Source organism: Lampetra planeri, chromosome 28, assembly GCF_965212315.1.
Source record: "Lampetra planeri chromosome 28, kcLamPlan1.2.h2, whole genome shotgun sequence".
NCBI classification, from domain to species: Eukaryota; Metazoa; Chordata; class Hyperoartia; order Petromyzontiformes; family Petromyzontidae; genus Lampetra; species Lampetra planeri.
The window spans coordinates 11,678,226-11,693,835 of NC_136134.1; the positions used below are offsets into that span (position 1 = coordinate 11,678,226).

The 15,610-nt window shown below is 43.4% G+C and overlaps 1 protein-coding gene across 1 annotated transcript in view; it reads left to right on the forward strand.

The window, feature by feature from the left end:
• The window catches only part of LOC144728270 (uncharacterized), an 83,233-nt gene that overhangs the window by 3,306 nt on the left and 64,317 nt on the right, over window positions 1–15,610 (forward strand). The window contains exon 2 of the mRNA XM_078607580.1: window positions 12,745–14,043. Within this exon, the coding sequence (XP_078463706.1) occupies window positions 12,745–14,043 (1,299 nt within the window). The remainder of the gene's footprint in view (window positions 1–12,744; window positions 14,044–15,610) is intronic.

Consider the following 15,610-nt stretch of genomic DNA (forward strand, 5'->3'; position numbering starts at 1 on the left):
ATTGAATCACCAACAACTGCAGAAGCAACAACTGAATCACCAACAACTTTGGAAGCAACAACTGAATCACCAACAACTGCTGTAGCAACAACTGAATCACCAACAACTTTGGAAGCAACAACTGAATCCCCAACAACTGCAGAAGCAACAACTGAATCACCAACAACTGCAGAAGCAACAACTGAATCACCAACAACTGCAGAAGCAACAACTGAATCCCCAACAACTGCAGAAGCAACAACTGAATCACCAACAACTGCAGAAGCAACAACTGAATCACCAACAACTGCAGAAGCAACAACTGAATCACCAAAAACTGCAGAAGCAACAACTGAATCACCAACAACTACAGAAGCAACAACTGAATCACCAAAAACTGCAGAAGCAACAACTGAATCAACAACAACTGCTGAAGCAACAACTGAATCCCCAACAACTGCAGAAGCAACAACTGAATCCCCAACAACTTTGGAAGCAACAACTGAATCACCAACAACTGCTGAAGCAACAACTAAATCCCCAACAATTTTGGAAGCAACAACTGAATCCCCAACAACTGCAGAAGCAACAACTGAATCACCAACAACTGCTGAAGCAACAATTGAATCACCAACAACTGCAGAAGCAACAACTGAATCACCAACAACTTTGGAAGCAACAACTGAATCACCAACAACTGCAGAAGCAACAACTGAATCACCAACAACTTTGGAAGCAACAACTGAATCCCCAACAACTGCAGAAGCAACAACTGAATCACCAACAACTGCAGAAGCAACAACTGAATCACCAACAACTGCAGAAGCAACAACTGAATCCCCAACAACTGCAGAAGCAACAACTGAATCACCAACAACTGCAGAAGCAACAACTGAATCACCAACAACTGCAGAAGCAACAACTGAATCACCAACAACTGCAGAAGCAACAACTGAATCAACAACAACTGCTGAAGCAACAACTGAATCACCAACAACTTTGGAAGTAACAACTGAATCACCAACAACTGCTGAAGCAACAACTGAATCACCAACAACTGCAGAAGCAACAACTGAATCACCAACAACTGCTCAAGCAACAACTGAATCCCCAACAACTGCAGAAGCAACAACTGAATCACCAACAACTGCAGAAGCAACAACTGAATCACCAACAACTGCAGAAGAAACAACTGAATCACCAACAACTGCTCAAGCAACAACTGAATCCCCAACAACTGCAGAAGCAACAACTGAATCACCAACAACTGCTGAAGCAACAACTGAATCCCCAACAACTGCAGAAGCAACAACTGAATCACCAACAACTGCTGAAGCAACAACTGAATCCCCAACAACTTTGGAAGCAACAACTGAATCACCAACAACTGCTGAAGCAACAACTGAATCCCCAACAACTTTGGAAGCAACAACTGAATCCCCAACAACTGCAGAAGCAACAACTGAATCACCAACAACTGCTGAAGCAACAACTGAATCACCAACAACTTTGGAAGCAACAACTGAATCCCCAACAAGTTTGGAAGCAACAACTGAATCACCAACAACTGCAGAAGCAACAACTGAATCACCAACAACTGCAGAAGCAACAACTGAATCCCCAACAACTGCAGAAGCAACAACTGAATCCCCAACAACTGTAGAAGCAACAACTGAATCCCCAACAACTGCAGAAGCAACAACTGAATCACCAACAACTGCAGAAGCAACAACTGAATCACCAACGACTGGTGAAGCAACAACTGAATCCCCAGCAACTGCAGAAGCAACAACTGAATCACCAACAACTGCAGAAGCAACAACTGAATCGCCAACAACTGCAGAAGCAACAACCGAATCACCAACAACTGCAGAAGCAACAACTGAATCCCCAACAACTGCAGAAGCAACAACTGAATCACCAACAACTGCAGAAGCAACAACTGAATCACCAACAACTGCAGAAGCAACAACTGAATCATCAACAACTGCAGAAGCAACAACTGAATCAACAACAACTGCTGAAGCAACAACTGAATCCCCAACAACTGCAGAAGCAACAACTGAATCACCTACAACTGCAGAAGCAACAACTGAATCCCCAACAACTTTGGAAACAACAACTGAATCACCAACAACTGCTGAAGCAACAACTGAATCCCCAACAACTTTGGAAGCAACAACTAAATCCCCAACAACTGCAGAAGCAACAACTGAATCACCAACAACTTTGGAAGTAACAACTGAATCCCCAACAACTTTGGAAGCAACAACTGAATCACCAACAAATGCAGAAGCAACAACTGAATCACCAACAACTGCAGAAGCAAGAACTGAATCCCCAACAACTGCAGAAGCAACAACTGAATCACCAGCAACTGCTGAAGCAACAACTGAATCCCCAACAACTGCAGAAGCAACAACTGAATCCCCAACAACTGCAAAAGCAACAACTGAATCACCAACAACTGCAGAAGCAACAACTGAATCACCAACAACTGCAGAAGCAACAACTGAATCACCAACAACTGCAGAAGCAACAACTGAATCACCAACAACTGCAGAAGCAACAACTGAATCACCAACAACTGCAGAAGCAACAACTGAATCACCAACAACTGCAGAAGCAACAACTGAATCACCAACAACTGCAGAAGCAACAACTGAATCACCAACAACTGCAGAAGCAACAACTGAATCACCAACAACTGCTGAAGCAACAACTGCATTCCCAACAACTGCTGAAGCAACAACTGAATCACCAACAACTGCTGAAGCAACAACTGAATTCCCAACAACTTTGGAAGCAACAACTGAATCCCCAACCACTGCAGAAGCAACAAATGAATCACCAACAACTGCTGAAGCAACAACTGAATCACCAACAACTTTGGAAGCAACAACTGAATCCCCAACAACTTTGGAAGCAACAACTGAATCACCAACAACTGCAGAAGCAACAACTGAATCACCAACAACTGCAGAAGCAACAACTGAATCCCCAACAACTGCAGACGCAACAACTGAATCCCCAACAACTGCAGAAGCAACAACTGAATCCCCAACAACTGCAGAAGCAACAACTGAATCACCAACAACTTCAGAAGCAACAACTGAATCACCAACAACTGCAGAAGCAACAACTGAATCACCAACAACTGCAGAAGCAACAACTGAATCACCAACAACTGCAGAAGCAACAACTGAATCAACAACAATTGCTGAAGAAACAACTGAATCCCCAACAACTGCAGAAGCAACAACTGAATCACCTACAACTGCAAAAGCAACAACTGAATCCCCAACAACTTTGGAAGCAACAACTGAATCACCAACAACTGCTGAAGCAACAACTGAATCCCCAACAACTTTGGAAGCAACAACTAAATCCCCAACAACTGCAGGAGCAACAACTGAATCACCAACATCTTTGGAAGTAACAACTGAATCCCCAACAACTTTGGAAGCAACAACTGAATCCCCAACCACTGCAGAAGCAACAACTGAATCCCCAACAACTGCAGAAGCAACAACTGAATCACCAGCAACTGCTGAAGCAACAACTGAATCCCCAACAACTGCAGAAGCAACAACTGAATCACCAACAACTGCAGAAGCAACAACTGAATCACCAACAACTGCAGAAGCAACAACTGAATCACCAACAACTGCAGAAGCAACAACTGAATCACCAACAACTGCAGAAGCAACAACTGAATCACCAACAACTGCTGAAGCAACAACTGCATTCCCAACAACTTTGGAAGCAACAACTGAATCACCAACAACTGCAGAAGCGACAACTGAATCACCAACAACTGCAGAAGCAACAACTGAATCACCAACAAATGCAGAAGCAACAACTGAATCACCAACAACTTTGGAAGCAACAACTGAATCACCAACAACTGCTGTAGCAACGACTGAATCACCAACAACTTTGGAAGCAACAACTGAATCCCCAACAACTGCAGAAGCAACAACTGAATCACCAACAACTGCAGAAGCCACAACTGAATCACCAACAACTGCAGAAGCAACAACTGAATCCCCAACAACTGCAGAAGCAACAACTGAATCACCAACAACTGCAGAAGCAACAACTGAATCACCAACAACTTTGGAAGCAACAACTGAATCACCAACAACTGCAGAAGCAACAACTGAATCACCAACAACTGCAGAAGCAACAACTGAATCCCCAACAACTGCAGAAGCAACAACTGAATCACCAGCAACTGCTGAAGCAACAACTGAATCCCCAACAACTGCAGAAGCAACAACTGAATCACCAACAACTGCAGAAGCAACAACTGAATCACCAACAACTGCAGAAGCAACAACTGAATCACCAACAACTGCAGAAGCAACAACTGAATCACCAACAACTGCAGAAGCAACAACTGAATCACCAACAACTGCTGAAGCAACAACTGCATTCCCAACAACTGCTGAAGCAACAACTGAATCACCAACAACTGCTGAAGCAACAACTGAATTCCCAACAACTTTGGAAGCAACAACTGAATCCCCAACCACTGCAGAAGCAACAAATGAATCACCAACAACTGCTGAAGCAACAACTGAATCACCAACAACTTTGGAAGCAACAACTGAATCCCCAACAACTTTGGAAGCAACAACTGAATCACCAACAACTGCAGAAGCAACAACTGAATCACCAACAACTGCAGAAGCAACAACTGAATCCCCAACAACTGCAGAAGCAACAACTGAATCCCCAACAACTGCAGAAGCAACAACTGAATCCCCAACAACTGCAGAAGCAACAACTGAATCACCAACAACTGCAGAAGCAACAACTGAATCACCAACAACTGCAGAAGCAACAACTGAATCACCAACAACTGCAGAAGCAACAACTGAATCAACAACAACTGCTGAAGATACAACTGAATCCCCAACAACTGCAGAAGCAACAACTGAATCACCTACAACTGCAGAAGCAACAACTGAATCCCGAACAACTTTGGAAGCAACAACTGAATCACCAACAACTGCTGAAGCAACAACTGAATCCCCAACAACTTTGGAAGCAACAACTAAATCCCCAACAACTGCAGAAGCAACAACTGAATCAACAACATCTTTGGAAGTAACAACTGAATCCCCAACAACTGCAGAAGCAACAACTGAATCCCCAACAACTGCAGAAGCAACAACTGAATCCCCAACAACTGCAGAAGCAACAACTGAATCACCAACAACTGCAGAAGCAACAACTGAATCACCAACAACTGCAGAAGCAACAACTGAATCACCAACAACTGCAGAAGCAACAACTGAATCACCAACAACTGCAGAAGCAACAACTGAATCAACAACAACTGCTGAAGAAACAACTGAATCTCCAACAACTGCAGAAGCAACAACTGAATCACCTACAACTGCAGAAGCAACAACTGAATCCCCAACAACTTTGGAAGCAACAACTGAATCACCAACAACTGCTGAAGCAACAACTGAATCCCCAACAACTTTGGAAGCAACAACTAAATCCCCAACAACTGCAGAAGCAACAACTGAATCACCAACATCTTTGGAAGTAACAACTGAATCCCCAACAACTTTGGAAGCAACAACTGAATCCCCAACCACTGCAGAAGCAACAACTGAATCCCCAACAACTGCAGAAGCAACAACTGAATCACCAGCAACTGCTGAAGCAACAACTGAATCCCCAACAACTGCAGAAGCAACAACTGAATCACCAACAACTGCAGAAGCAACAACTGAATCACCAACAACTGCAGAAGCAACAACTGAATCACCAACAACTGCAGAAGCAACAACTGAATCACCAACAACTGCTGAAGCAACAACTGCATTCCCAACAACTTTGGAAGCAACAACTGAATCACCAACATCTTTGGAAGTAACAACTGAATCCCCAACAACTTTGGAAGCAACAACTGAATCACCAACAACTGCAGAAGCAACAACTGAATCACCAACAACTGCAGAAGCAACAACTGAATCACCAACAACTGCAGAAGCAACAACTGAATCCCCAACAACTGCAGAAGCAACAACTGAATCCCCAACAACTGCAGAAGCAACAACTGAATCACCAACAACTGCAGAAGCAACAACTGAATCACCAACAACTGCTGAAGCAACAACTGCATTCCCAACAACTTTGGAAGCAACAACTGAATCACCAACAACTGCTGAAGCAACAACTGAATCCCCAACAACTTTGGAAGCAACAACTGAATCACCAACAACTTTGGAAGCAACAACTGAATCCCCAACAACTTTGGAAGCAACAACTGAATCACCAACAACTGCAGAAGCAACAACTGAATCACGAACAACTGCTGAAGCAACAACTGAATCACCTACAACTTTGGAAGCAACAACTGAATCCCCAACAACTTTGGAAGCAACAACTGAATCACCAACCACTGCAGAAGCAACAACTGAATCACCAACAACTGCTGAAGCAACAACTGAATCACCAACAACTTTGGAAGCAACAACTGAATCCCCAACAACTTTGGAAGCAACAACTGAATCACCAACAACTGCAGAAGCAACAACTGAATCACCAACAACTGCAGAAGCAACAACTGAATCCCCAACAACTGCAGAAGCAACAACTGAATCCCCAACAACTGCAGAAGCAACAACTGAATCCCCAACAACTGCAGAAGCGACAACTGAATCACCAACAACTGCAGAAGCAACAACTGAATCACCAACAACTGCTGTAGCAACAACTGAATCACCAACAACTTTGGAAGCAACAACTGAATCCCCAACAACTGCAGAAGCAACAACTGAATCCCCAACAACTGCAGAAGCAACAACTGAATCCCCAACAACTGCAGAAGCGACAACTGAATCACCAACAAATGCAGAAGCAACAACTGAATCACCAACAACTTTGGAAGCAACAACTGAATCACCAACAACTGCTGTAGCAACAACTGAATCACCAACAACTTTGGAAGCAACAACTGAATCCCCAACAACTGCAGAAGCAACAACTGAATCACCAACAACTGCAGAAGCAACAACTGAATCACCAACAACTGCAGAAGCAACAACTGAATCCCCAACAACTGCAGAAGCAACAACTGAATCACCAACAACTGCAGAAGCAACAACTGAATCACCAACAACTTTGGAAGCAACAACTGAATCACCAACAACTGCTGTAGCAACAACTGAATCACCAACAATTTTGGAAGCAACAACTGAATCCCCAACAACTGCAGAAGCAACAACTGAATCACCAACAACTGCAGAAGCAACAACTGAATCACCAACAACTGCAGAAGCAACAACTGAATCCCCAACAACTGCAGAAGCAACAACTGAATCACCAACAACTGCAGAAGCAACAACTGAATCACCAACAACTGCAGAAGGAACAACTGAATCACCAACAACTGCAGAAGCAACAACTGAATCAACAACAACTGCTGAAGCAACAACTGAATCACCAACAACTGCAGAAGCAACAACTGAATCACCAACAACTGCAGAAGCAACAACTGAATCACCAACAACTGCAGAAGCAATAACTGAATCCCCAACAACTGCAGAAGCAACAACTGAATCAACAACAACTGCTGAAGCAACAACTGAATCACCAACAACTGCAGAAGCAACAACTGAATCACCAACAACTGCAGAAGCAACAACTGAATCACCAACAACTGCAGAAGCAACAACTGAATCACCAACAACTGCTGAAGCAACAACTGCATTCCCAACAACTTTGGAAGCAACAACTGAATCACCAACAACTGCTGAAGCAACAACTGAATCCCCAACAACTTTGGAAGCAACAACTGAATCCCCAACAAATGCAGAAGCAACAACTGAATCCCCAACAACTTTGGAAGCAACAACTGAATCACCAACAACTTTGGAAGCAACAACTGAATCTCCAACAACTTTGGAAGCAACAACTGAATCACCAACAACTGCTGAAGCAACAACTGAATCACCAACAACTTGGGAAGCAACAACTGAATCCCCAACAACTTTGGAAGCAACAACTGAATCACCAACCACTGCAGAAGCAACAACTGAATCACCAACAACTGCTGAAGCAACAACTGAATCACCAACAACTTTGGAAGCAACAACTGCATCCCCAACAACTTTGGAAGCAACAACTGAATCACCAACAACTGCAGAAGCAACAACTGAATCCCCAACAACTGCAGAAGCAACAACTGAATCCCCAACAACTGCAGAAGCAACAACTGAATCCCCAACAACTGCAGAAGCAACAACTGAATCACCAACAACTGCAGAAGCAACAACTGAATCACCAACAAATGCAGAAGCAACAACTGAATCACCAACAACTTTGGAAGCAACAACTGAATCACCAACAACTGCTGTAGCAACAACTGAATCACCAACAACTTTGGAAGCAACAACTGAATCCCCAACAACTGCAGAAGCAACAACTGAATCACCAACAACTGCAGAAGCAACAACTGAATCACCAACAACTGCAGAAGCAACAACTGAATCCCCAACAACTGCAGAAGCAACAACTGAATCACCAACAACTGCAGAAGCAACAACTGAATCACCAACAACTTTGGAAGCAACAACTGAATCACCAACAACTGCTGTAGCAACAACTGAATCACCAACAATTTTGGAAGCAACAACTGAATCCCCAACAACTGCAGAAGCAACAACTGAATCACCAACAACTGCAGAAGCAACAACTGAATCACCAACAACTGCAGAAGCAACAACTGAATCCCCAACAACTGCAGAAGCAACAACTGAATCAACAACAACTGCTGAAGCAACAACTGAATCACCAACAACTGCAGAAGCAACAACTGAATCACCAACAACTGCAGAAGCAACAACTGAATCACCAACAACTGCAGAAGCAATAACTGAATCCCCAACAACTGCAGAAGCAACAACTGAATCAACAACAACTGCTGAAGCAACAACTGAATCACCAACAACTGCAGAAGCAGCAACTGAATCACCAACAACTGCAGAAGCAACAACTGAATCACCAACAACTGCAGAAGCAACAACTGAATCACCAACAACTGCTGAAGCAACAACTGCATTCCCAACAACTTTGGAAGCAACAACTGAATCACCAACAACTGCTGAAGCAACAACTGAATCCCCAACAACTTTGGAAGCAACAACTGAATCCCCAACAAATGCAGAAGCAACAACTGAATCCCCAACAACTTTGGAAGCAACAACTAAATCCCCAACAACTGCAGAAGCAACAACTGAATCACCAACAACTTTGGAAGTAACAACTGAATCCCCAACAACTTTGGAAGCAACAACTGAATCACCAACAACTGCAGAAGCAACAACTGAATCACCAACAACTGCAGAAGCAACAACTGAATCCCCAACAACTGCAGAAGCAACAACTGAATCACCAGCAACTGCTGAAGCAACAACTGAATCCCCAACAACTGCAGAAGCAACAACTGAATCACCAACAACTGCAGAAGCAACAACTGAATCACCAACAACTGCAGAAGCAACAACTGAATCACCAACAACTGCAGAAGCAACAACTGAATCACCAACAACTGCTGAAGCAACAACTGCATTCCCAACAACTTTGGAAGCAACAACTGAATCACCAACAACTGCTGAAGCAACAACTGAATCCCCAACAACTTTGGAAGCAACAACTGAATCCCCAACCACTGCAGAAGCAACAACTGAATCACCAACAACTGCTGAAGCAACAACTGAATCACCAACAACTTTGGAAGCAACAACTGAATCCCCAACAACTTTGGAAGCAACAACTGAATCCCCAACAACTTTGGAAGCAACAACTGAATCACCAACAACTGCAGAAGCAACAACTGAATCCCCAACAACTGCAGAAGCAACAACTGAATCCCCAACAACTGCAGAAGCAACAACTGAATCCCCAACAACTGCAGAAGCAACAACTGAATCCCCAACAACTGCAGAAGCAACAACTGAATCACCAACAACTGCAGAAGCAACAACTGAATCACCAACAACTGCAGAAGCAGCAACTGAATCACCATCAACTGCAGAAGCAACAACTGAATCAACAACAACTGCTGAAGCAACAACTGAATCCCCAACAACTGCAGAAGCAACAACTGAATTCCCAACAACTTTGGAAGCAACAACTGAATCACCAACAACTGCAGACGCAACAAATGAATCCCCAACAACTTTGGAAGCAACAAATGAATCCCAAACAACTGCAGAAGCAACAACTGAATCACCAACAACTGCAGAAGCAACAACTGAATCACCAACAACTGCTGAAGCAACAACTGAATCACCAACAACTTTGGAAGCAACAACTGAATCACCAACAACTGCTGTAGCAACAACTGAATCACCAACAACTTTGGAAGCAACAACTGAATCCCCAACAACTGCAGAAGCAACAACTGAATCACCAACAACTTTGGAAGCAACAACTGAATCCCCAACAACTGCAGAAGCAACAACTGAATCACCAACAACTGCAGAAGCAACAACTGAATCCCCAACAACTGCAGAAGCAGCAACTGAATCACCAACAACTGCAGAAGCAACAACTGAATCACCAACAACTGCAGAAGCAACAACTGAATCCCCAACAACTTTGGAAGCAACAACTGAATCACCAACAACTGCTGAAGCAACAACTGAATCCCCAACAACTTTGGAAGCAACAACTGAATCACCAACAACTTTGGAAGCAACAACTGAATCACCAACAACTGCTGAAGCAACAACTGAGTCCCCAACAACTTTGGAAGCAACAACTAAATCCCCAACAACTGCAGAAGCAACAACTGAATCACCAACAACTTTGGAAGTAACAACTGAATCCCCAACAACTTTGGAAGCAACAACTGAATCACCAACAACTGCAGAAGCAACAACTGAATCACCAACAACTGCAGAAGCAACAACTGAATCCCCAACAACTGCAGAAGCAACAACTGAATCACAAACAACTGCTGAAGCAACAACTGAATCCCCAACAACTGCAGAAGCAGCAACTGAATCACCAACAACTGCAGAAGCAACAACTGAATCACCAACAACTGCAGAAGCAACAACTGAATCACCAACAACTGCAGAAGCAACAACTGAATCACCAACAACTGCTGAAGCAACAACTGAATCCCCAACAACTGCAGAAGCAACAACTGAATCACCAACAACTGCAGAAGCAACAACTGAATCACCAACAACTGCAGAAGCAACAACTGAATCATCAACAACTGCAGAAGCAACAACTGAATCACCAACAACTGCAGAAGCAACAACTGAATCACCAACAACTGCTGAAGCAACAACTGCATTCCCAACAACTTTGGAAGCAACAACTGAATCACCAACAACTGCTGAAGCAACAACTGAATCCCCAACAACTTTGGAAGCAACAACTGAATCCCCAACAACTGCAGAAGCAACAACTGAATCACCAACAACTACTGAAGCAACAACTGAATCATCAACAACTTTGGAAGCAAAAACTGAATCCCCAACAACTTTGGAAGCAACAACTGAATCACCAACAACTGCAGAAGCAACAACTGAATCACCAACAACTGCAGAAGCAACAACTGAATCCCCAACAACTGCAGAAACAACAACTGAATCCCCAACAACTGAATCACCAACAACTACAGAAGCAACAACTGAATCCCCAACAACTGCAGACGCAACAACTGAATCACCAACAATTGCAGAAGCAACAACTGAATCCCCAACAACTGCAGAATCAACAACTGAATCACCAACAACTGCAGAAGCAACAACTGAATCACCAACAACTGCAGAATCAACAACTGAATCACCAACAACTGCAGAAGCAACAACTGAATCCCCAACAACTGCAGAAGCAACAATTGAATCACAAACAACTGTAGAAGCAACAACTGAATCCCCAACAACTGCAGAATCAACAACTGAATCACCAACAACTGCAGAAGCAACAACTGAATCACCAACAACTGCAGAAGCAACAATTGAATCCCCAACAACTGTAGAAGCAACAACTGAATCACCAACAACTGCTGAAGCAACAACTGAATCCCCAACAACTTTGGAAGCAACAACTGAATCACCAACAACTGCAGAAGCAACAACTGAATCAACAACAACTGCAGAGGCAACAACTGAATCCCCAACAACTGCAGAAGCAACAACTGAATCACCAACAACTGCAGAAGCAACAACTGAATCACCAACAACTGCAGAAGCAACAACTGAATCACCAAAAACTGCAGAAGCAACAACTGAATCCCCAACAACTGCTGAAGCAACAACTGAATCCCCAACAACTTCAGAAGCAACAACTGAATCACCAACAACTGCAGAAGCAACAACTGAACCCTCAACAACTTTGGAAGCAACAACTGGATCACCAACAACTGCTAAAGCAACAACTGAATCCCCAACAACTTTAAAAGCAACAACTGAATCCCCAACAACTGCAGATGCAACAACTGAATCACCAACAACTTTGGAAGCAACAACTGCATCCCCAACAACTTTGGAAGCAACAACTGAATCACCAACAACTGCAGAAGCAACAACTGAATCCCCAACAACTGCAGAAGCAACAACTGAATCCCCAACAACTGCAGAAGCAACAACGGAATCACCAACAACTGCTGAAGCAACAACTGAATCCCCAACAACTGCAGAAGCAACAACTGAATCCCCAACAACTGCTGAAGCAACAACTGAATCACCAACAACTGCAAAAACAACAACTGAATCACCAGCAACTGCTGAAGCAACAACTGAATCACCAGCAACTGCAGAAGCAACAACTGAATCACCAACAACTGCTGAAGCCACAACTGAATCACCAACAACTGCAGAAGCAACAACTGAATCACCAACAACTGCAGAAGCAACAACTGAATCCCCAACAACTTTGGAAGCAACAACTGAATCACCAACAACTGCAGAAGCAACAACTGAATCACCAACAACTGCAGAAGCAACAACTGAATCGCCAACAACTGCAGAAGCTACAACTGAATCACCAACAACTGCTGAAGCAACAACTGATTCCCCAACAACTGCAGAAGCAACAACTGAATCACCAACAACTGCAGAAGCAACAATTGAATCCCCAACAACTGCTGAAGCAACAACTGAATCCTCAACAACTTTGGAAGCAACAACTGAATCCCCAACAACTGCAAAAACAACTGCATCCCTAGCAACAACTGCAGAACCAACAACAAGTGAATCCTCAACAACTGTGGAACCAACAACTGAATCCCCGACTACAGAGCAAACAACAACTGAATCCCCAACAACTTCGGAAGCAACAACTAAATACCCAACAACAACTGAATCCCCGACTACAGAGCAAACAACTGATATCCTAGCAACTTTGGAAGCAACAACTGAATACCCAACTACAGACCAAACAACAACTGAATCCCCGACAACGACTGCAGAACCAACAACTGAATCCCCAACAACAACTGAATCCCCGACTACAGAGCAAACAACAACTGAAATCCTAACAACTTCAGAACCAACAACAAGTGAATCCCAAACAATGACTGCAGAACCAACAACTGAATACCCTACAACAACGACAGAACTAACTACAACTGACTATCCAACAACTATATTGCCAACAACTGCAGAACTAACAACAGGTGAATCCCCAACAACAACTGAATTCCTGACAACTGCAGAACCAACAAGTGAATCACCAACAACAACCGCAAAACCAACAATGACTGCAGAACAATCAACTGAATTCCCAACAACAACTGCAGAACCAACAACAACCGAATCCCCGACTACTGAGCAAATAACAACTGAATCCCCAACAACTTTGGAAGCAACAACTGAATCACCAACAACTGCAGAAGCAACAACTGAATCACCAACAACTGCTGAAGCAACACCTGAATCACCAACAACTTTGGAAGCAACAACTGAATCACAAACAACTGCAGAAGCAACAACTAAATTCCCAACAACTGCAGAAGCAACAACTGAATCACCAACAACTGCAGAAGCAACAACTGAATCACCAACAACTGCTGAAGCAACAACTGAATCACCAACAACTTTGGAAGCAACAACTGAATCCCCAACAACTGCAGAAGCAACATCTGAATCACCAACAACTGCAGAAGCAACAACTGAATCACCAACAACTTTGGAAGCAACAACTGAATCACCAACAACTGCTGTAGCAACAACTGAATCACCAACAACTGCTGAAGCAACAACTGAATCCCCAACAACTGCAGAAGCAACATCTGAATCCCCAACAACTTTGGAAGCAACAACTGAATCACCAACAACTGCAGAAGCAACATCTGAATCACCAACAACTGCAGAAGCAACAACTGAATCACCAACAACTGCAGAAGCAACAACTGAATCCCCAACAACTGCAGAAGCAACAACTGAATCCCCAACAACTGCTGAAGCAACAACTGAATCACCAACAACTGCAAAAACAACAGCTGAATCACCAACAACTGCAGAAGTAACAACTGAATCACCAGCAACTGCTGAAGCAACAACTGAATCACCAACAACTGCAGAAGCAACAACTGAATCACCAACAACTGCAGAAGCAACAACTGAATCACCAACAACTGCTGAAGCCACAACTGAATCACCAACAACTGCAGAAGCAACAACTGAATCACCAACAACTGCAGAAGCAACAACTGAATCCCCAACAACTTTGGAAGCAACAACTGAATCACCAACAACTGCAGAAGCAACAACTGAATCACCAACAACTGCAGAAGCAACAACTGAATCGCCAACAACTGCAGAAGCAACAACTGAATCACCAACAACTGCTGAAGCAACAACTGATTCCCCAACAACTGCAGAAGCAACAACTGAATCACCAACAACTGCAGAAGCAACAATTGAATCCCCAACAACTGCTGAAGCAACAACTGAATCCTCAACAACTTTGGAAGCAACAACTGAATCCCCAACAACTGCAAAAACAACTGCATCCCTAGCAACAACTGCAGAACCAACAACAAGTGAATCCTCAACAACTGTGGAACCAACAACTGAATCCCCGACTACAGAGCAAACAACAACTGAATCCCCAACAACTTCGGAAGCAACAACTAAATACCCAACAACAACTGAATCCCCGACTACAGAGCAAACAACTGATATCCTAGCAACTTTGGAAGCAACAACTGAATACCCAACTACAGACCAAACAACAACTGAATCCCCGACAACGACTGCAGAACCAACAACTGAATCCCCAACAACAACTGAATCCCCGACTACAGAGCAAACAACAACTGAAATCCTAACAACTTCAGAACCAACAACAAGTGAATCCCAAACAATGACTGCAGAACCAACAACTGAATACCCTACAACAACGACAGAACTAACTACAACTGACTATCCAACAACTATATTGCCAACAACTGCAGAACTAACAACAGGTGAATCCCCAACAACAACTGAATTCCTGACAACTGCAGAACCAACAAGTGAATCACCAACAACAACCGCAAAACCAACAATGACTGCAGAACAATCAACTGAATTCCCAACAACAACTGCAGAACCAACAACAACCGAATCCCCGACTACTGAGCAAATAACATCTGAAT